Raw genomic sequence first — 22,958 nt, forward strand, 5'->3', positions numbered from 1 at the left:
TTCTTCCACATTTAGTTTTACATTGCTCTATGGTTTTTGTACGATAAATAAGTGCTCAAAATGTTGAAACGAAAGTATAAATTATTGACAGCCGCTGATAAACTAAAGCTATTTTCTGTTTATGATAGTGGAAAGTTGCATGACAAACTGGTATGGAGTTTAATATACCAAAGTCTACCCTCTACAGAATAATTTAAAAGAAGGAGAAAATTCGTTCTCAGTGTGCTGAAGGGAAAGGAAAACTAAAACCAACGCGATCAGCCGAATATCCTGAACTTGAAAAATGTCTGTCAACATGGATAAAGCAGGAATGTTTTAAAAACCCACCGGGTTGGTCTAGTTGTTAACACGTCTTCCCAAATCAGCTGATTTGGAAGTCGAGAGTTACAGCGTTCAAGTCCTAGTAAAGTCAGTTATTCTTACATGGATTTGAATACTAGAACATGGATACCGGTGTTCTTTGGTGGTTGGGTTTCAATTAACCACACATCTCAGGAATGGTCGAACTGAGAATGTACAAGACTACACTTCATTTACACTCATACATATCATCCTTATTCATCCTCTGAAGAATTATCTAAACTGTAGTTACCGGAGGCTAAACAGGGAAAAGAAAAGAAATGTTTTAAAAACATTTCAATAAACAATCCAATGATTAAAGAGAAGGCTAAGTATTTGCTATTATGTTCCACATTGATAATTTTTGCGGCAGTAACAGCAGGTTGGAGGACTTTAAGAGAAGGAACGATATAGTTTTCAAAAATATTTATGAAGTAAGCAATGACGTGGACAGCAGCATATGTAATTGATGGGTTGAACACGTTCTAACTGTTGCATGATTATTCCCCTGATAATGTTTTTAGTGTTGATGAAGCGGGTTTATTCTTTAAGTGTCTTCCGGATAAAACTTTTACATATAGAGGTCAGCCTTGTCATAGTGGGAAACTTAGCAGAGGTCAGATCATGCACTTTTGTGTGCCAGTATGTCAGAAACTGAAAAACTGCCACTTCTTTTAATTGGGAAATCTAAAAATCCAAGATGCTTCAAAGGTATCAGAACTTTACCTGTTAATTATCAAAATAATAAAAAGGCATGGATGACTTCGGATATCTTCGCAGATTGGTTAAAAAGAATGAATACTGAAATGAAGGTGCAGAAATGAAAGTATTGTTTTATTTGTCAAGAATTGCACAGCCCACAATAATGTGCCTGATTTAGACCACGTTAAGTTATTGTATTTACCTGCTAATACAAGTAAATTGTAGCCAATGGATCAAGGTATATCAATAACTTCAAATTTTACTATAGAAAACAAATCGTACAGTTTGTTTTAAAATCTATAGGAAGAGAATTATAGCTCTGAAGTCAATATCCTCCAGGTGATTAGATTTTCGAAAAAAGCTTGGTTTTCTGTGAGCAAATCCACCATTAAAAATTGCTTTAAAAAATCGGGATACAAGGTGACAGAAACTTTTGAACATGAAGGCTTACAAGAGGAGGAAGAGAACTGTGGAATGACACTTCCGAAGAATGGGACCAGATTATTAGTAGCAACGAAAAAGACTAGCCGCCAATTTTTGAGGATTTTGTGCATATCAATGACAAATTATTAGTTTCGGATGAGCTAACTGAAGTTGACATTGTTTCTGCATGCTCTTCCACTTTGGAAATTGAAGAAGAGGAGTGTACAGAAAGTGTCAAAGCATGATGCAGAAAAAACATTAGAGACTTTACATAAGTAATGGATGTTTTTTTTAGAGTGATAGAACTTTGAATTGAAATAAAAGACATGAAAAGGTAAGTTTGAAGCCAGTTTTGTTTTTATCTGAAAGATAATATTCTGACATTTAATTTTTGAAAATAATTTCCAGCATATGTCCACCATGACTAGCTTTGATGAACTGGATTTGATCAGTCCAATTTTGAACCACGTTTTCAAGTAAGTTGGGATGTATTTCGTTAATAACACGAGTTATGTTTGCTTCCAAAGCAGTCAATTGTTGCTGGTTTATCAGCATAAACCAGAGACTTCACATATTCACAAAGAAAATAATCCACTGGCGTTAGGTCACATGATCTCTGATGCCAATTCACGGGACCATTTTGTGAAATAATTTTGTTGTTAAATCGATTGTTTCAGTAGTAGTGAGATGTGGCACCATCCTGTTAAAACCAAAACTGTTGCAGATCGATGTCATGTAAATTTGGAAACAAATAATCACTGATCATTGATCTGTAAAGATCACCATTGACAGTAACATGCACTCCGACCTCATTTTTAAAAAGATAAGGACTGATGCCTCCAGCTGGTAACCCACACCATATAGTGAATTTTTCAGGATGCAATGGAGACTCGTAAATTTCCTGATGATTGATCTTACTCCATATACAGTAATTGTGCTTCTTGACAACTTTTTAACCAGAAATGAGCTTTGTCACTGAACAATATTTTTCGATAAAAATGTGGATCAGTTTTCAATTGATTCACCAATCAAACGACACTTATTATGGCCTTGCAGCTTCAGTTCTTGTACGGGTGTAGACCAAGATCTTTACGTAGAATTTTTCATGTAGTGGATGGACAAAGTCCAAGTTGTTGAGAACGGCGATGAATAGACACATTCGGATCTTCTTCACACTGTCACTGACGCACTGATATTTTCGTCTGTACATACAGACTTTGTCTTGTTGGTTTTTCATTGAGTAGAGTAATTTTTTACAAAATTTATCAATAGTTCGACAAATAAGTTGCTCTGTTGGACGATTATGTACACCATAAAAATTACCAAGTGCTCTTTACGTTTGGCGAACAGAACATTGATTTTGTAAATATATTTCCACAATTTGTAAATGTTGCGGCGTCAGTTTTTCCATGATCATTTGCCAATACTCACTAATTTGAAATCACAAAACAAAGCAAATGACAGCTATCTCTATCAAAAGTTCTATCACTAAAAAAAAAAAAAAAACACCAGTTATTTTGAAGTGTCAAATGTTGATAATCTAGGCATCAGATTTATAATATTGAAAAACACCTTATGGCAAGTAGCACTAAAATACAAACTAAATTAACAGATTTTTTCAGACTGTAAGTTTTGTATTGTTTAAATCCATAAGAAGAATAAAAAGACTACATTTGCATTACATATATAAAATATGCATTTTTACCTTTATAAATGAAAAAAAGGTTCATTTTGACCTCTCTTAGTCGGGTCCTCTGTAAATGGAAACTTATTTTAAACCTGGCTGTTTGGAAAACCTCTTTAAGAGGGAAAAGATGATATGTACCTTGAGATCCCAGTAAACCAGGTTACTATATATATATATATAAATGTACAAAAAAAAAACACAGGAGTATCATGAAGTTCTCCCAGGAATTTCATAACCTGTTCTGCTCATGAAAATGATGCAAAAAGTTCATATAAACATACGTTCTAAAATGCTTCTTTTGTGAGTTACAGCTAGTGAAAGATTTCCGTTGGATGTCAGTTGGCCCGGTGAAATAAGGTCGTACTGAAGTTTTTAGGATATTAATTAAGAGGTAGAATTAATGATTTTTGAGCTGACAAATCAAATAAAATAGGTCCCAGAACCGTATCTGCAGTAGTTTTTGATAAATCTGGTGTGAAAACCAATAAATTAAGGTACAAAACCTTGTTTTTTTATGTTTGACGTACAATAATATTGTTAAACGGATACTATGATAAGCATATAAAATTTGTAGAAAATTTAATTCTGAACAAATTGGTGTAAGATAAGTTCAATAAAAAAAAAAAAATTTTAAATTGAATTATATTTAGAAACATTACATTACTCCATTCGTCAGAAAAGTACTTATTTAATGTAAACAAAAAGCAAATTCTTTTTTAGTGATTGAAAAATTTGTAAAATCTAAATTTACTGTTAAAAATTTAAAAATAAAATCTGGATTTAACAATTGTAAAATAAAAATTACTTGGATATTAATGACAGAAATGCAATAAATTGTTTGTAAAATTATTATTTTAAACTTGGCAATAAAATAACAGTTGATCAACAATGCGCAATATTGTATTAGTGTTTACATTATTCTGTAGGTACATTAAGTATATCGCAGGTGCTGTGAACTGTGCTAACATTAGCGAAGGTTTTCTGTGAATTTTTGTTTTACGTTATTGGTTTTCCATTGAAGGAATGCGGTACTTATGTACAACAGTTATATACTGATAGGGTATTTATTTTAGAAGTGTGTAATGGTAGTGCTACAGTAGAATATGAAATACATTTCTGAATCACAGGATTTCAGATCCCAAAACAATTAGCACGATTATTCAGTCTTCGGAAAAAGCTTCTCGACCTAGTATTCGTACCAACTACAAATAATCTGTCCAACACAACGCTGTTATTGATGAAATTATTATAGTTGCAGTCTAGGCATCAGTCATCTTTCTAAGCAGATTGGAGTTGCGCATTCATTAGTCTGGAAGACACTTAAACAAAAATTTTATTCTTATTATAAACTGCAAATTCAACATCTACACCCAGGAAATGGTCTGCTTCACTTGGGAGTTCTGCAACTGAAGGAATACAAATCAAAAACTCTAAAAGTATGTTTTGTTTACTGACAAGGAAAATTTTACCCGAGATTGGGTCAACAACGTATGCTATGGGCAGAAGTAAATCCTCATGAAACTGTGGAAGGCAGTTTTCAACATCGATTTAGTGTCAATGTATGGTGCAACCTTCCTCACAATCAGCTGTTTGGACCATTCATATTACCTGGCCACTTAAATGCTGATAACTACTTGCAGTTTCCTCAAGAAGAATTGCCACAGCTGCTTGAAGATGTTCCTCTAGCACTTTGATGCAAAGTATACTTCCAGCACACTGGAGCGCCTCCCCACTTGTGCCATTTCATCTCACTTAAATCATCATTTCCCTAAGAAATGAATCGGTCATGGAGGTCCACATTTCTGACAACCAAGATCACCTGATCTTACACCTTAAGATTTCTATATCTGGGGATGGATGAAAAATACTGCTTACAAAACAAAAATACATTCTCTTGAGGGATTACTTGTCCGCATTATGGATGCAGCTAAACAACTTATAGACAGCCGTAAAGTAATAAAAAGCAGTACAGAAGCGTGCCAAGAAATGTGTTAAAAATGTCTAACTTTTATTTATATTATTCTACTTATCTTACACAATTTTGTTCAGAATCAAATTTTTTATAAGTTTTGTTAAAAAAGTTTTATGTATTTATTACCCATTTAACAAAGTTTTTGTACATCAAACATAAAAAAAAAACATTTTTTCTACCCTAATTTATTGGTTTTTACTCCAGATTTTACACAAACTACTGCAGATACAGTTCTGGGACGTATTTTATTTAAGTTTTGAAGAATCATAAGAAATCAATAATTCTGCCCTTAATTAACATCCTAAAAATTTCAGGACAATATTGGATCAGTTCGGTTATATGACCTCAATTCACCGGGGTAGCTGAAATCTGAGCGAAATCTTTCACTAGCCATAACTTGGAAACTAAATATTTTAGGGCATATAGTTATATGAACTCCTTCCGTCATTTTCACAAGTAGAATAGGTTATGAAAATTGCAGAACTTAATGATACACCTCTGTTTATATATATATATATATATAATCTTTCTTTTTTACAGAACCATATGTTGCTGTTTTTCAAAAGCTTTTGTTACTAGATATTTTTAATTCTACTGAGCTATGGTTTATTACTAATAAACAATGGAGATAGTTAAATAAATATTTTAAACATAAAAAAATTAAATACTATGATAATAACATTATAAATCTAAATTTTGTTTTCCAAAAAAAAATTATTTAGGATGCGCTAAAAAGAAATTATTTTTCCAATTGAAAATTTAAATTATAATAATTATTTATATCTTGTATAGTTTTTTAATAAAATAAAATGAATTCTGTATTTTATTTTTTATAGATAAGCTAATAAAAATTTTGGATACTTAAGAGTGCTATGATGTGAAGAAATTAGTACCTTAAACCTGCTTTTGCCTGCATGCATTCATATTGCATATCCTTCAGTTTTCTAGGATCCTGTTGCCTGAGGTGAGGTGTAGAAGGTCATCTAGAATCATCTGGTTGTGAGGGGTGCAGTTGAGTCTTACTTAGGTCCCAAGAGTTAATCTTGTTTTATTAAAAAAATATTGCCTACTGTTACAGAATTAATTTTCAGTAAGTTTACCTTCAATTTTTTTCTGCTACTTAAATACACTCGTATTAAAAAGCAGTGCCATTGTGGCAGGATTATAAACTACCAGTGTACATTATTACAAAATTAGAACAGTTATGTTGTATTTGTTACTTTTCTTTTCTTTTGTGTAGATATGTGAAATATTCATGTTGACTTTTAAAATTAATGTAATAGAAAATGCTTATTTTAGGTATCTGCTTTTAAAACATGTTTACCCGGTTTCCCTGGTGCTCCTTCAGCAATAAAAATATCAAAATCGGCAGATGGAGCTCATCTTTCTTGGGAACCACCTCCAAGTTCCTCAGGAAAAATTATTGAATATTCTGTATGCCTTGCTGTCCGAAGTGCTACAACTCATTCCCAGGTCAGTAATACATAAGTCAATAATTTAATATATAAAATTGCATAATTGATAATTAATTTTTTTGTAAAGATGCATTCTAAAAGAAGAAAAAGTTAATTTTCATTATCTCACCTTTACTGTTTTTGATTTTTTTTCTAATGAAATGCTTTGGTAAAATTTTGGTTCATCAAATAATTTTTTCTAGATTGTATGAGTAGTAAAAATATTACTATTCTTTACAAATAAAAAGAAATTAAATTCATTTTAATAAAAAAATTCAATAAACATGTTACATCATGTTAAGTATTGTCACAATCTGTCAGCCAAGCTCTCCGACCATCTCATCATCTTCAACCCAAACCCCCCCCCCTCCCCACATGCCCTTCTCTTTAGACCACTCAACTGTTTAGCTATAAAAATGGATAGTATAAGCCAGAAAAGTGAATGTATTATATTAATTTATTATTAAAAAAATGTTTTATGTCTGTTTTATAGTATCTTAATTTTTCAACATTTTTACAGATTTTGAAACTTGCGAAAAATACTGACTTGTTGAAAAAAATGAAGATTATGTTCAGATTCAGCACTAAAAATTACATAGGAATCGCTTACCAAAAGTTAAAAAACATTCCACATCCCAAATTTTGTTGCAGGCTTTTGTTGTAGGAAAATTTATTTTAGAACTAAAGAACTTTTCTTTTTTTTTCACTAAAAGTAGAGAACTTCTAAAATAATATTGAATCAGTTATCAAATTAATAGGAATGTTTCTATCACATTATTTTTATGCTTTGTTTAATATTTAAAGTTAAATAAACTTCATGTTTATTGTGTTTTTAAATTGATAGATCAGTAAGCATTCTTAATTATAAAATTATGTTTATTTCTAAAACATTTTTTAGTTTTCTGGTATATAAATCATTTAAAATATTGATTATTCATTGACCCATGTATTTTATTTAATAAAGTGTAGATTTCTTCACATTGTAAAATTAAAATCAATATTTACAATAATTCATAAACCACATCTGTATATTGGAGTACCAATTAAGTTGGAGAAATTTTATTAGAAATATAATTCTCCAGCATCAGTGGTTTTAACTATTATTATAACATACTGTTACTTCAATATTGAAGCAATAGTATTATTATCTTACATTTAAAACAATACTGAATGCATTAATCATGCTTAGATATTTATCAGTTTGCACCTTCAGTCATTTTTTAATGTAGCTTTTTTGTACGAGTTCTTAAAGTTATGAAAAATTAGTCTTTTTTATTTTTAAATATTTTTTTTAATCAGTTTTACATCTTGTTTTGAAGAAATAAAAAATTAAATCTTTTTTCCTCTAAACATAAAGGAGAATCATAAAGTATGCCTGAGGATATTATTAAAAATTCAGTAAATAAGCTTTCTTTACTTGAGCAAGTGTTAGCTGCATAGACCCCTGCCTCCTTCATCACAGATTTTCTTTCTACTGATATTACTCCGTAGATCTTCTCTGATTCCTGAGTGCCCTTATTCCCATTGTAACATTAATCTATTGAGATCAGTTGTTAAAGACTTAATCATTAAAACTATGAATGAATTATGTAGTTTTGCTAATTTTGTATCCCATGTACTCGTAATATGTTAAGTTTATTTTATTGTACTTCTGCTTCCATTTATGCTTATTGATGTAGGTGTGGCTGAACTTCAGAGCTTTGCTTTTAGTATATAGGCGATGTTCATTGACGCAGTGATATAAAAAAAATTGTTTTATTTGTGGTACAAACTGCATTTGCTTAGTTTAAAACTAAACAAAACTGGTTTTTTTCTTGTTTACTTTCAAAGGGTGATACAAAGACTGTTTCAAGCACGCCTACACAACTGGCATTTGTGCGAGTATATTGTGGGCCAGTTAACCAAGCAGTAGTGCCGAACTCATCTCTTGCTGCAGCTCATATAGATGTCACAACAAAACCTGCCATTATTTTTCGAATAGCGGCAAAGAATGACAAAGGTTATGGGCCTGCAACACAAGTCAGGTGGTTACAAGGTAAGTCCTGTTTTCATTAATTAATCATAATCTCTTCATTTAAAATCTTTTGTTAATAATTATTATCTGTTGATCTACCATAAATAAGTGCTTTTAACAGTACAGGAAGTAAGGATCTGATCTTATATGTATGTATGTATACACACAAATATATTCATGCCACACTTCAAGTCGGAGCATTTGATTATCAAGTTAAAACAAAAGTAATCGACTAGGTAACCTAAGACAAGAAATGGGGTAGGTTAAAACTAGATATAATAGGTTTTAGGTAGGTGAAATGGAAATATGACCAAGGGAATTATTGGATAATTAATGCAAATTCAAAAAGCTGATAATGCAGTTGCTTCTGGTGTATGGCTTACACAAACTTATTTAAAATATTTTTCATTTTATTTAAATATAATACAGGTTTATCATAAAAGGATGGTGCGGTTTTGAACATGGTTTAAATTAAAACAGAATTACTTACAGTTTATGTTTTTTATTTTTCAAATTTGTCGTCTCAAACATTTTTTTACATAATTAATAAATTTCAATATGTGCGCCCTTAGTCGCTCGACAAATGTCCAAACGATACTCAACTTCTCTCCAAACATTAGTTAACATTTCTTCGTTAATGGTTGTCATTGTCATTAATCCTGTTTTTTAAGTGGTTTAGGTCGTGAATTTTTTGTGTATAAACAACGCTTTTGATGTACCCCCACAAGAAAAAATCGCAAGGTGTCAGGTCTGGACTCCTTGGAGGCTAAAGTACGGGTCCTTGCCGGCCTATCCATCGATCTCCAGATTTTTCGTTCAAAGCGTCCGTGACCAATGCATTGAAGTGCAGGGGAGCACCATCTTGTTGGAAATGAAGTCGATGAATGTTTTCAAGTTCATCCGGCTGAGGAAAGCAATAATTGGTTAACTTGTCAAGATACACAACTCTATTAATTGTTTTTTCAGCAAAGAAGAAAGGCCCTATTACACGATTTTTCATCACACCACACCAAACATTAACTTTAGGCGAATCGCGTTGTTTCTCAATAATTGCATGTGGGTTTTCAGAGCCCCATATTCGTGAATTGTGTCTGTTAACACATCCATTCACGTGGAATGTAGCTTCGTCTGTAAAAATTATATCATCTAAAAATGATTCGTTTTCACTTATTCTGTCGAACATTTCAATAGCGAAATTGTAACGTTTTACACCATCATCAGGTTTCAATTCCTGCAGTATCTGGATTTTATAAGTGTGTAATTTCAGTTTTTTTATGTAAAACTTTGTGAACTGTTGATTTTGGAATACCTAATTCGATGGGGGATGGACTTCCCAGGACTTCTAATTGCCGATTGTCTAATTAGTTCCGTTTCGTCTGGTATACTTGGTCTGCCGGTTGATTTCTGTTTCTTAACTGATTTAGTTTCTTCAAATTGTTTGAACCAACGTGTTATGTTATTTTTGTCTGGTGGATCTCTTCCAAATTCACATTGAAACGCACGTTGAACTAAAATTACGGATTTTAATTCAGCCATCAATAAAACACACTTTGCTTTGTCTTTATCCTTTATGATAACTCTGTATTATTTTGCTTATATTTAATTCAATGATTCTAACTAAAGTGTTCACGCTCATTTGCATGGATGTGGCAATACTAGCGGCAATGGTTGACACTAGTTAGTGTCAACACTAGTTTAGTTATAGTGTAATTTTCCAACTTATATAGAACATTTTTCTCTTGTGTGATCGGCAGATTTGTGTAGCAACAAGGCTTATCACTCCTGGTACCGAGTCAACCAGGCAAACGTGTTCGAGAACCAGCCAGACCGAGTTACTTTTAATTGTTAATAAATGTGTCTAAGAACAATATGACCTTAGTTGAAATCTCGAGATAGTGAGGTCCAGTTTTTTTTGGGGAGGGTTTCTCAGGTATGAAAATGTCAAGTACTGGTGAAAACCACATGTGCCCAAATTGGACCGATTACAATACTTCTAGAGCTGTAACGCTATCTAGATGGGAAAGTAAAAAATTGAATACAGAGTTAATAATGAATAAATGTATAGAATAAAGGGTATGTTGTTTCAGGTAACTGAAATAATTTTGTTGGAAGTCAAAGCTGAAGCTAAAAAATAATGGACATTTATTTGCCGACCTGTGTAGTAGAGAAGAGATAAAAAATGTACATGAAAAAATATGTGATCTAGTAAAAAAAAATATGAAAATATGACAATTTGATTGTGAAATTTAGGAGATTGGAATGCTATATTAAAAGAAAGTTGAGAAGAAAGGTAGTTGCAGGTTATGAAGTAGATCAAAGAAATGAAAAAAGAACTAGACTTAAAGAATTTTGCATATAGTGCAAAGTAGTGATTATGAGCACCCTTTTTAAAAGTGTAAAAGAAGATATAGACTAGAAGATACAAACACTGCTTACGTAACACAGCAAAAATTTCAAAAGTTATTTTGTGGTATGGACTGCAAAATGTATAGAAACATTTTTTTTAAATTTGGAGAACAGTAGAGTCAAAAGTATGATTAGTATCAGAGGTATTGATGGAACTTTTGTTAAGAGTGACAAAAGATCTAAAATCTACTTCATTAGTTTAGTAACAAGGATTACATAGAAGAAAAAATGTATATTATTGAATTTATAGAGGAGGGAAACAATTGATAAATATTTTAGAGGTATCTGATCTGAATTTGATAAAAGACTAAAACAGAAAGTCTAGGAATTGACCATCTTCATTACTCTTCTAGGATGTTTTTACACAGTATACATTTATGACAAAAAAATAATTGCTTAACATATAGAAAGCAGGAACAGATAAATGTGTCAACTCTCACTATTAGTTTAATGCCTGGTGCATAGAAAATATTCTAGGAGAATTTACAGGCAAATGGAACATGTAGTAGAATGTATATTATGTAGACTAGTTTTAGTTTCAGAAAACATGGTACGAATGAGCCATTCTGGCCTGACTAATTTTAAAAGGCCAGTTTAAGAAGAATAAAACTGCCTTCATGGAATTTCTAGATCTAGAGAAAGAATTTGATAATGTAAAATGAGTAAAATCATTTAAACTTATTCTCACTTAAATATAGGGAAAGAACTCTCCACAAATCAAATAGCAGTTCATCAACTATTATTAGATGGTAAAGAAAGTAGGGAGACTAGGATATAGTGTCTTCTGTTTGCTTTTTAATCTGTATGTAGAAGCAATATAAAATTTATTATTAAAAGACAATTTTGGGAATACAGTAACTCCAAGGAGTAACAACAAAAATGTTAAGATTTGCTGATGACATTGTTCTTTCGAAAGATACTAAAAAGTGAGTTACAATAAATTCTAAATTGACATGGTTTTATTGGCAGGAGATAAGTTTTGTTCAAAAATAAATAGGAGTAAAACAAAGATTATAGGTGTAACAGAATGAAGAATACTAAACATCAGATGTTATGGGAAGGAGTAATATAAGGAAGTTTTGAAATTTTGTAACCGAGGTAGCAGAATTACAAAGAATGAAATAATGCAGACGGGCACAAGCAAGGAAAACTTTCATGCTAAAAAAGAAGTCTGCTAGTATCATATACAAGCCAAAGAATTAGAAAGAAATTCTTTAAAATATTTTTGTGGAATGTAGTGCTTTATGGTAGTGAAACACGAACAGTAGAACAAATAAAGAAAAGAGACCATTGGAATGTGGTATTACACACAGGATTTTATATTAATTCAAGATGAAGAGGTCATAGACAAATGGGAAAAGAGAGAAATGTATAATAGAATCTTCTAAAGAGAAGAACTAGGATAGCAAGCCTTATATTAAGATGTATAGTTCTAATTAATCGGTACTAAAGGGATGTATAGAAAGTAACATTTACAGACAAAATTGATAATTGGAACATATAAAACAAATAACTTAGGATATGATAAATATGTTGAGGTTAAAAGAGATTATCACAGATCAAAAAGGATTTATTTTTATACATTTAAGCTAAAAACATTTCCTACGTGTGAATTGGTGGTAGTAATATTGTTGGTACAAATTTATATAAATAAAGATTACATTTGAAAATATGAATTTTAACACTAGTAAGCAAACTAAATTATTATAAAATGAATAAAACTTTTGTTATTGCATATAGAATCACAGTCAAACCATAATAAAATTACATAGTACAGTCTCTTTTAATTAATAAAATTTTAGTGTAATCTAAATTTTGTTTTTCTTATAATAGTCAGACCTGTGGGTCATATCATTAATTTCACAGATAAACATAATTTTTGTTTCCTAACATGCAATACATGATTTTAATCACTTTCTTTTTTTTATGCTGAAAACAAATATTCACTCAGAATCTTTCTATCACCCACCATTTTTGAAAATTTTTTGTGTTATACCTTTAATTAAAAAAGCATATCATTAGTACTTTTAGTGTGAAATTGGTGATCAGGATAAGACACCGTGGGTTTCTCATATAGTATGTACTAATTGTTCTGTATATTTAAGAGGATGGCTGAAAGGTACACGGAAGGCTTTGCCTTGCCATTTGTGTACCTATTGTTTGGCGTGAACCAAAGGATCATGTAACGAATTGTTACTTTTGTTTAACAAGTGTATCATCTGGAATTACTATAAAATCTAAACTTACTGTAAAATATCCTTCATTGCAATTTGCAATCAGGCCTGTATCTCGCAGTAAAATTATTCCAGTTCTTGAGCCACCTGTAATGTATGTTTCAAAAGCAGCGATGAAGAATCGGACAGTACTGAAGAAGACAGCAATGATTTTGATTTATCTTTCAATAAGCCACATCTTATATTGCAAGGTGAGTTAAATGACTCTGTTAGGGATTTAAATTTATCAGAAAATCAACTGACTGAAAATCAATTTAACTGTTAGGATCAAGACTGCAAGGTTGGAATTTACTTTTAAAAAAATACAAAAGTTTCGGACTTTCGAAGCTGACAAAAAGAACTTTCTCAGTACTTTATTGATGAAAATAATTTGGTTTATTGCACAAATACTGATGAGCTTATGTTGCGCTTAGACAAGTTCATAAACCTGAGGACTGGCACCTTTTCACAGATTCGTCCAACTATACCTTAAAAGTGGTTCTACTACACGTTAACAGATATCCTTCGATATAAATCGCTTATGTTATTAATTTGAAAGAGACATACGATGTGATGAAAGATTTTCTTGAAAAAATAAATTATAAATAACATATGTGGTGATTTGAAAGTTATAACTATTTTGTTAGGCATGCAGTTAGGCTATACTAAGTACATGTGTTTTCTTTGCGAATGTGACAGCCGAGCTAGGGATAAACATTATGTTACCAAACAGTGGAAAAAACAAGACAACTTAATTCCAAATGGGGAAAATATTATTCCTGAGCCCTTAGTTAAACCAAAAAAAAATTTTTACCCCCTCTCCATATCATGCTAGGACTAATGAAAAATTTTGTAAAAGCAATGAAGAAGGATAGTCTTGGATTTTTATACATCAGGCAGAAATTTCCGAATGTAAGTGAAGGAAAAATTAAAGAAGGAATATTTGTCGGTCCTCAGATAAGAGTTGGTCAAAGATGATATATTTTACTCGATGTTTAATAATGTAGAAAGTGCAGCTTGGGCTTCATTTAAAGATGTTTGCAAAAAGTTTCTTGGCAAACAAAATTCCAACAATTACCATGATATTGTTAATCAACTTCTTACTTCATACAGAGCTATGGGATGCAATATGTCTCTGAAAATACATTTCCTCCACTCACATCTGGATTTTTTCCCAGACAACCGCAGAGACATAACACGGTGAAGGTTTCCACCAAGAAATTTCGGTGATGGAAAGCCACTGTAAAGGGGAATGGAATACTAACATGCTAGCCGATTACTGTTGGACATTAATTCGGAATGTGCGTGAGGCTATTTATAAAAGTAATTTTTAAAAAAATTTGTTTATTCAGTGTTTTCAACACTTTTTTTGTGAAACAAAAATTTTCTTTTGGAATTGTACAAGTATGAAAATAACTTGTTTTTTAATATTAAAAACTGTTACTCATCTTTGAAAAATTCAGGTAGATTTAAAGACATGAAAGGCAAATATCTATAGACAAGTGGAACAGATTGATCTACGATTACACCCAGTTAATTTTTAACTTCTAACCAGTTAGAAACCGATTTCTAACCAGTTAATTTTTTTGTTGTATGTTTGCACCTCGCACATTTCAAATGTTCATTTTATGTAAATGTTAAGACACATTTTACCTGTAATTTCAATAAAAAAATAAATATCTGTAATAAAATTAAATACACAAATCTGATAAGAGTGTAATGTTGACTGACTTAACTTGGGAACTTTTCTATTGAGAATGTTTTTTTAACTTAAAAATGCTAAACCTTACCAAAATTTAAAGGCAGATATACTACGATTCTGCTAGAGATCAGAATAGTGTTTGACTAAACATCCACTGCATTATTTTCTAGCCCTGAGTTATTTGTGGGTTGGGCTGTTAATTGATGCCTTAAATTTTCTTCCATCTTTCCTTTTCCCCCATGCCAATATTGACTATCCTTTTTCCAACAGCTTTTCAGAATAAATAAATACTTCTTTAAATAGCTCAATAGCTTTAACTAATGCATATGTTATTGCTCTGTAGCAAACTTTCTGGATAGGTGGAAACTATGGTATGGTATGATACAGGAATATTTTTGTTAATCTATTCCACTGGAAATTTCTGTTTAAAAGTCATCAAATGATTCTGTTTAATCCAAAGTAAGAATGAAAATTTGTATTTTTGTTTCAGTGAATGAACTGAACTGTGAGGGATTGTGCTGAGCTAATTATTTTTTTAATGAGTTATTTGTATTTTACCTGATAATCATATTAATATGTATTATAGAAAAGGTAACTTGTTTTATGTTGCAGATGTAGTAGCTTCACCGAGCGGAGTTACAAAACCAGTTAAAAGAGAAGGTTCTTCTAGTAATATCTCTTCCAAGAGGTTTAAAACTGAAGAAAACTAATTTCATTCCTTTTTAAGGCAGAGGGGAAAGCAACTGTTTCTGTTTATTGTTACACCATATCGCGAATGTGTTCACATACAAGATATTCGTTAACAAACTTATTTATGATGCGACTTGTATTACTGCTAGTACTATTATATAAATAATATACATGAGTTATTTAATATATGTCAGGTAAATACGAGCTGGAAACTTCCATTATTGAAGAATGGTATAGATTTGTCAAGTGCCATGATAAGAAAAGAATAGAGAGAACCCCTCTGCCATAACCTTAATTATAAATATTTTTTGTTAAAATTAAAGTGACTTATATGGTGTAGTTGATAATTGACTTGCCGACATTGGAAAACGATTGTACGATTTGGGAAATATCCTGTGTTTATGCTTTTGAATGAAAATGTTTTGACTAAGACTGTTACATGTTAAAAAGATTTTAATATCAGGTCTAGCTGATCCTACCGTTTTCTGTTTATTTTTTTGTGATTAATGATAAATTTCAGTTAATTAGATTAATATATTGCAGATTACCTTATGTCTTAAATTTTACATAATATACATAAAATTATTTTAGTCTATTATAAAACTTGTGTGCGAGCCTGTAATCCAGGTCATTAAAGAATATTTATGATACTCTTGACTGAATTTGTTTAATGACTGACTTTTTAAAGATATAGGGTTAATTTCTGTATTTAGAGGAAAAGAGTTATAAAATATCAAATTTTTTATTTAAAAAAAAAAAAACTAACATTTCATTTAACTTAGCAATTAAGAAATGAATACAAAGTTTATTTTGCTGTAATTGTTATTTTAAATTAATGATTGTACTAAGGAACATTTTTAATTTCTGTTCTTGTATAATTGTAGCATAAAATTTATTGGCTTGTATAGAAATTACTACTCAGTTTTTGTTAGTTATTCCTCAATAGCCAAGTTATTTACCTAAAATGTAAGAAGTGAAAAAACTGTAGTAATTTGTTATAATTTAATTACAAGTAGCATATTTTACTTCCCTGTTATTTATCTTTTCATTTGTAACATCTTCATCACTCTTTCTTCAAAAATATTTGTATTAGTTTTGGTATTGAATGCTGGTTTCCTTTAAAATTAGAAAGATATGTACCACTTCAAAAATTTGTCATTCGTCTTTTTTTGTAAATATTGGAAATATTCATATTAGATTTATAATTAAAAAGTATATTTATGATATAAAATTATTTTTTACTTTTCATTGAAGTAACAAATATGTTTTATATGCTGTGTAAATACAGAAGTCTCCAGCTTAACCGTGGTGTCTTGAAAAAATTGTTCAAAATGTTTTTTAAACAATCCATTTTAAGTTGATATTGTTTTAGTTACAAAGATCACCTATATGCCACTATTCAGGTCAATTGCTGGCTCCTTCTTCCGACTTTGGACCACAGTTGCTGAACATTTTATTATCCATACCTCGAGTGTCCCGTTGGCTTTGAATTTGTCTTCTTGTCTTTTAAACCAAAAGTAAGAGATTTATGTTTTAAAAAAACACAAATCAAATAAGTTTAATTCATTCTTGTAAGTGTACATCCTTGTTACTTGACTTTGAGTATCAATTTTTGATGGTGCTTCTTTCATATTGTGAAACCAGCTGACAGTCAGTTTTTTAAAGTTATAAAGAATATTGTTTAACAATTTAAATTGTTTTTTTTTTTTTTTATGAGTAAATTATCGTTTCATTTAGACAGCATTCAAGGTGTATTTATTAATATTAAACCCATCTCTTTTATTTATTAAATGTAAAACATTTCCTGATTATTGTGTATAATTTCCAGAAGGTGAAATTAAGTTATGAATTTTTTAATAATACATGAAATGAAATTTAATTTATAATTTGTTCTGTTTATTGATTTAATTTTATTTTAAGAAAAAATTTCTTCTGTTACAACTGTGCATCAAAAATTATATTATTACTTACAGTTAATATTTTAAAAATTGGTCTGTATTTGTTGTTATCTGATCAGATATATTAATATTTTTATTTCTTTGTTCAAATTGTAATTATCAGTTTGTAACATTGTTTTATATTAAACTATTCTATGTGAATCGCTTCTTCAAGTTTGTTTTTTTTATGCTCATTTGAAACCTATTTTCTTTATTCACTTTGTGGGTACTGTGTTATTTTGCTGTACATTTCTCTTCACTCATTTGTTTATCATTTGCCAGAAGAGTTTTGTTAAAATTATAGTCATCAAGACATTTTTTTCTTAGCTTATTCCTCCTGTCTATACATAAGATTTAAAGACTAGTGTGAACTCTGAATTATAAGTGTATGTAAGATTCTTTTCTATTGTTGCTATCAGTATTTGTTAATATTATTTATGAAGTTTTAACATTTGATTTAAGTCTTCCTGATGTTACAAAAACATTGATTTTATTTACAATGATTTTTCTGCATATGTATTTAAATAAGTAAGAAAATGAGATAAATTAGTTGCACGACTTAAATTTTAAAAGGATTACATTTTTTGTTAAACCAATATAATTTTAAATAATTTTCAGTACATTTAAAAGGTTTTTATCGTCATATTTTGTAAAAGAATGTCTTGATTGAGGTAATAATTCTTTGCCTGTGTTAGCGGTTTTTTTTGCACGTGGTTGCAAATAGATACATATTACATTGTTTTTAATAGTTTTATGTATTGTAAATAGTATACATATATATAGAATTTTATTTTTTATTATAAACATATGTTAACATATTACAGTAAACACTTAATTTTAAATTGTTGTAGTTTCCATTTAAAAGGAAAAAGTGTATATTGCAGCACTTAAATGATTACTACATATTATACATGACTGATTAACAAAATTTTGTTTCTTGGAAATATGTTATTTGAAAAATATTCCTAGCCTGCTCAAGTTTTATTTGTTTGGCTGTTATAAGATGTATAATCTATTTATATATTAATCTCAATATCTTTAAGAATGTGATTGCTGGATATCAATTTTCCATCCCTCTGATTTTATTTTCTTCCATTTTTTAGATCACCCCCTCACGCATTCTATATGGTTGTAGTGTAGATGCCAATGCCCTTGTGTGATGCTTTCTTGTTTTACACGTTGTACCACACTTCAGGTATGCTTAAACTAGTGTAGCCTTGCAAGCAGTTATTATATGATGTAAAGTCAAAAAAGAGTATCAAAATTTCAGCATAATTAGCTGTAATATTTTTCTTCGTTTATGCACATTATGTGTGTGTCAGAATTTTACAATAGATAAGTCATGTAAGTATGTATATTATACCTTAAATGAGGTAGATCATATTTACCAAGTATTTTTTTTTATTCAAAAGATTTTTTTTGTCATAAAGCAGTGATTTGGTGGGACTAGGGCCTAATAAGGTTCTATGTAAACATTAGTTAATTTAAATTTAAGTCTGTATATATGAACTTAAAAGTTCATCGTATGGGATATAGGTTTATATGTAAGTTTTGTACAAAAACAAGAGAACAACAGTAATCACAACACTCCTCTTCTACTCGTACACATTTGACTATATGCTTACATGTCTTCTAAATAAAAAAATCATTTAATAAAAGTATGCTGAAGTTTATTTCCTATAACTGTGCTACTGATATAAAAATTTCATCTTAAAAACTATAATTCTGAACATATTATAAACATTAGTATTAGTATTATAAACAAATAAACATTAGTAATTAGCATTCTACAAAATATTCTCCAGGTTTTTGCTTATTAACCTGAAGGGGTTAGTAGTTGAGTTAATGTCAATGTAACCCTCATTTTTTCCAAATTTTCAGAACAAGATGGAACATAGTGGATTTCTGATCCCTGCTAAACTGGTTTCAGTATTAATTGCCCATCGAGTTAAAATTGTTTGAATAGAACAATATTTTGTACATCCTATCTCCATCCAGTATCCTTTACTGGATATAATAGAAACTGTTAAATAATCAGAATATTCGATAATATGTTCAGAATTATAGTTTTTAAGATGAAATTTTTATATCAGTAGCACAGTTATAGGAAATAAACTTCAGCATACTTTTATTAAATGATTTTTTTATTTAGAAGACATGTAAGCATATAGTCAAATGTGTACGAGTAGAAGAGGAGTGTTGTGATTACTGTTGTTCTCTTGTTTTTGTACAAAACTTACATATAAACCTATATCCCATACGATGAACTTTTAAGAAGAGGTTTAATTGTTGCTTTCTGTCACACTTTCAATTGATTTCCTCAATTTTCTTGTTTTTTAACTTCAGACCTTCCAAAACCTAGTAAAACAATATTTATTTTTTTGTCTTACTTGAAATTATTCTCTAAAGAAATGCAATTTAGAATATTTATACTTGTTATTCAAATTAGTAATTTTTTTCTGTATAGAATATTGGTAATTTATGCCACTAAAGATAAAATTTTATTTATTTTTTCCTTTGCTGATTTATCCAGTCTTATGGACTATATTATATTAAGAAGGTGGTTGGATTGGCATTACAAGAAAAATGCATATATATATACATACAGACCGTGGAAAAAATAACTAGAAATTATTACATAATAGCACAGCTCATGATCCAACAATTAAAAACCAAATCTCTGATCTCATTTTAGAGCCATGATTAATCATAATAGAAAGAAGCTAATATGTAATCAGCCCAAATCGCCCTTGAAAAATAGATATATTCTCTAATAATATATTTTGTGTTATGATAGAACAATTAATATTAAAAAGCCAACAAGTTTTATTTCATAGTTACTGCTTGTATGCTCTTTAATGCTTTTCTGTTAATCAATCAATATTTAAAATTTTAAATAATATATCTGTAGACTTAGTTGGTAATTGGTTACTCAAGCACAGGCCTGAAAAAATGAAATATGGTATTCTATTTCATGATATAAGATCATCTGCTTAGTGGAGAATCTTATCTTGAATATTAAGTGGAAAAAAATTGTTATGCTCCATTAAAATAATTATATATTTTTATTATAGACTTCCAAAAGTTAAATTACATATCTTTGTTTAAAACAAAACACTAATAGTACAGCAGTTTTATTATTTTCCTTTAAACAAGTTTTGTATATTGGATGTATTTCAAAATGTAAATATATTTCAAAAATTAAATTTTCAATCAGGCTTATGTTATCCAATGGAATTTCAATTCTTTAGTAACAACCTAAGCTTTGTTTTACAGTTACATATGTTTATCTTAGATCTTCCATGATTATTTTTAATAAAATATTTAAGTGATTTTAATTTGTTTTTTTTTTTCAATTAAGTGTTTACTGTACTGAAAAAAGTGTATTCTTTAAAAAAAATTTATAAAATAAAAAATGCATATTATACTCCGTCTGTATTATGTAAATTTGATTGCTACATTACATCAATTCAGATATACAAACATAAATATGTACATTTAATTGTGTATTGTTTTCATTGATGATCTGTTTCTATTTATTTTGTTGCTAATGAATGTATAAAGTAATTTATTGTGTATATTTCATTATACAAGTATTGCGTGTTATAATTATATTTTGAGAACTATATGTTTGTGTATAATTGCTGATGTAAATTTGAATTAGATACATTTTATCTTTTAGTATGTATTCTTGAATTAAGAAGTATTATTGTTATGTGAAACAGATTTATATATATATAAATATTTTTTTTTGTGTTCCACATTTCTGAATCTTTATATTAAGATATAATTTATTCAAATTTAGAAATTATTTTTAGCTCATTACATTATATTATTTTTAAAAAGTGTGTTACAAAACTAAATGGGAGGACATCTTTTAAGAGTTGTGTCATTTGTATGATATAAGTTCTATCATATGATAGTTGAGTAATGCGGTACCACATAGTAAGGTTAAAATTAAGAAATATATATCTTAATTTATAATGTTTTTACAAAATATAGCACTATTTTAATATTTTAATTATAAATCTTAATATATATTTTTAAAAATTGTTAATTATGATTTAAGATTATAATTAGTGTGTGCAAATATATTACAAGTTATTTTAATTTATTGTGTTTTTTTTTCTTTTCTTTTTTTATAGGGTTATCATAAAATAATATATGAGTATTTTGGATGTTATGTGTATTTAGCATTTGTTTTAATAAAGTTTTTGAACTCTGGTTTTTAACTATTAACTGCATAAAAATATTAATTATCTGCTTTAACCAAATAGTAAATCAAATTTATAATAACTGTTGTTATTAATTTCCTTCAAAGTGATTAAATTAATGCATCTTGTTAAAGAACTAAAAACTTGTGTAAAATCATACAAAACTTTTTAAATGATGAAGGCTTCAGGATTGTGTTATCGTGCGTTTCTACGTGTTTTCCTCCTGTTTGGAAATTTTCATTTAAAACTGTATGGACTATATTTTATAATTTTATTCCAATTAATTGTGTAATAGCGTTAGGAAAGGCTGATAAAATTACATATTTATTGGTACTACAATCATAATGCGTGCCCTGAGGTAATAATTCATTTTCAGATATTTCATATAAAGTCAAAGGAACAACAAATAAGCAATGTGATTACTGCTGTAAAAGTTGTAAAACTTGAAATGACAGATTCATGTACCATATTATTCAGCTTCATGATGTACTCTTCTATATATATATATTGCTTGTCTTAGCTACTAGCAGGTAACAGTTCTGGTTTGTCAACTGGTCCTATTGTATTAATTTTAAAAGGGTGATGGTTATTACCAAAGCCTGTTTAACACTAAAATGGCAGGCGATTGTGAATTTACATTTGTTCCTGTTGTCCAACGCCTTCAGGAAAAGTAAAAACATTTTTTGTTAATTTTTTTAAATATATTACTAAGCCAAATAAAAAAAGCTAATGACCAGGAATGATACCATGAGTCCATACATTTTTTATGTCACAGTTTTCTTTATAGAAGTGATTGAAGTATGAATTATAAAACATATTAGTTGTGTTACATAATATAAGAATTGCCTTTCTTGTACTAAGCCAAATAATTATCTCTATTATTTAGCGTAATAATAAAAATTATTAATCTTGATCAAATATATAATTTTATATATTGTCATATATAATATGACATATATTTTATATATGACATATATTTTATATATTGCCATATATTTTAAATGGCATTGCTATTTTTACTGAATAGCATATCATTATCTAAAAAATAATCCATTTTTTAAACAATTTTTGCAGTAACTTGAATCAGAACTTGAAATTAATTACCAATGTTTAGTTGAAAAAATCAGTTGCTGAAGTACTTTACCAATAGAAATTACACATAACTAAAAATGGTTTTATAACTTTTTTTTATTTCAATTATCATA

At 29.3% G+C, this 22,958-nt stretch overlaps 1 protein-coding gene across 4 annotated transcripts in view; it reads left to right on the plus strand.

Annotated features, from left to right (window-relative positions):
* Hcf (Host cell factor) overlaps positions 1–21,649 on the plus strand; it is a 135,150-nt gene extending 113,501 nt beyond the window's left edge. For all 4 annotated transcript variants that reach the window (XM_075363461.1, XM_075363464.1, XM_075363462.1 and 1 more), the window contains 3 exons: positions 6,423–6,596; positions 8,408–8,612; positions 15,525–21,649. In XM_075363461.1, the coding sequence (XP_075219576.1) occupies positions 6,423–6,596; positions 8,408–8,612; positions 15,525–15,622 (477 nt within the window). In that variant the 3' untranslated portion in view covers positions 15,623–21,649. The remainder of the gene's footprint in view (positions 1–6,422; positions 6,597–8,407; positions 8,613–15,524) is intronic.
* The last annotated feature ends 1,309 nt before the right edge of the window (positions 21,650–22,958 follow it).

The sequence above is a fragment of the Lycorma delicatula genome, chromosome 4, assembly GCF_047948215.1.
Source record: "Lycorma delicatula isolate Av1 chromosome 4, ASM4794821v1, whole genome shotgun sequence".
NCBI classification, from domain to species: Eukaryota; Metazoa; Arthropoda; class Insecta; order Hemiptera; family Fulgoridae; genus Lycorma; species Lycorma delicatula.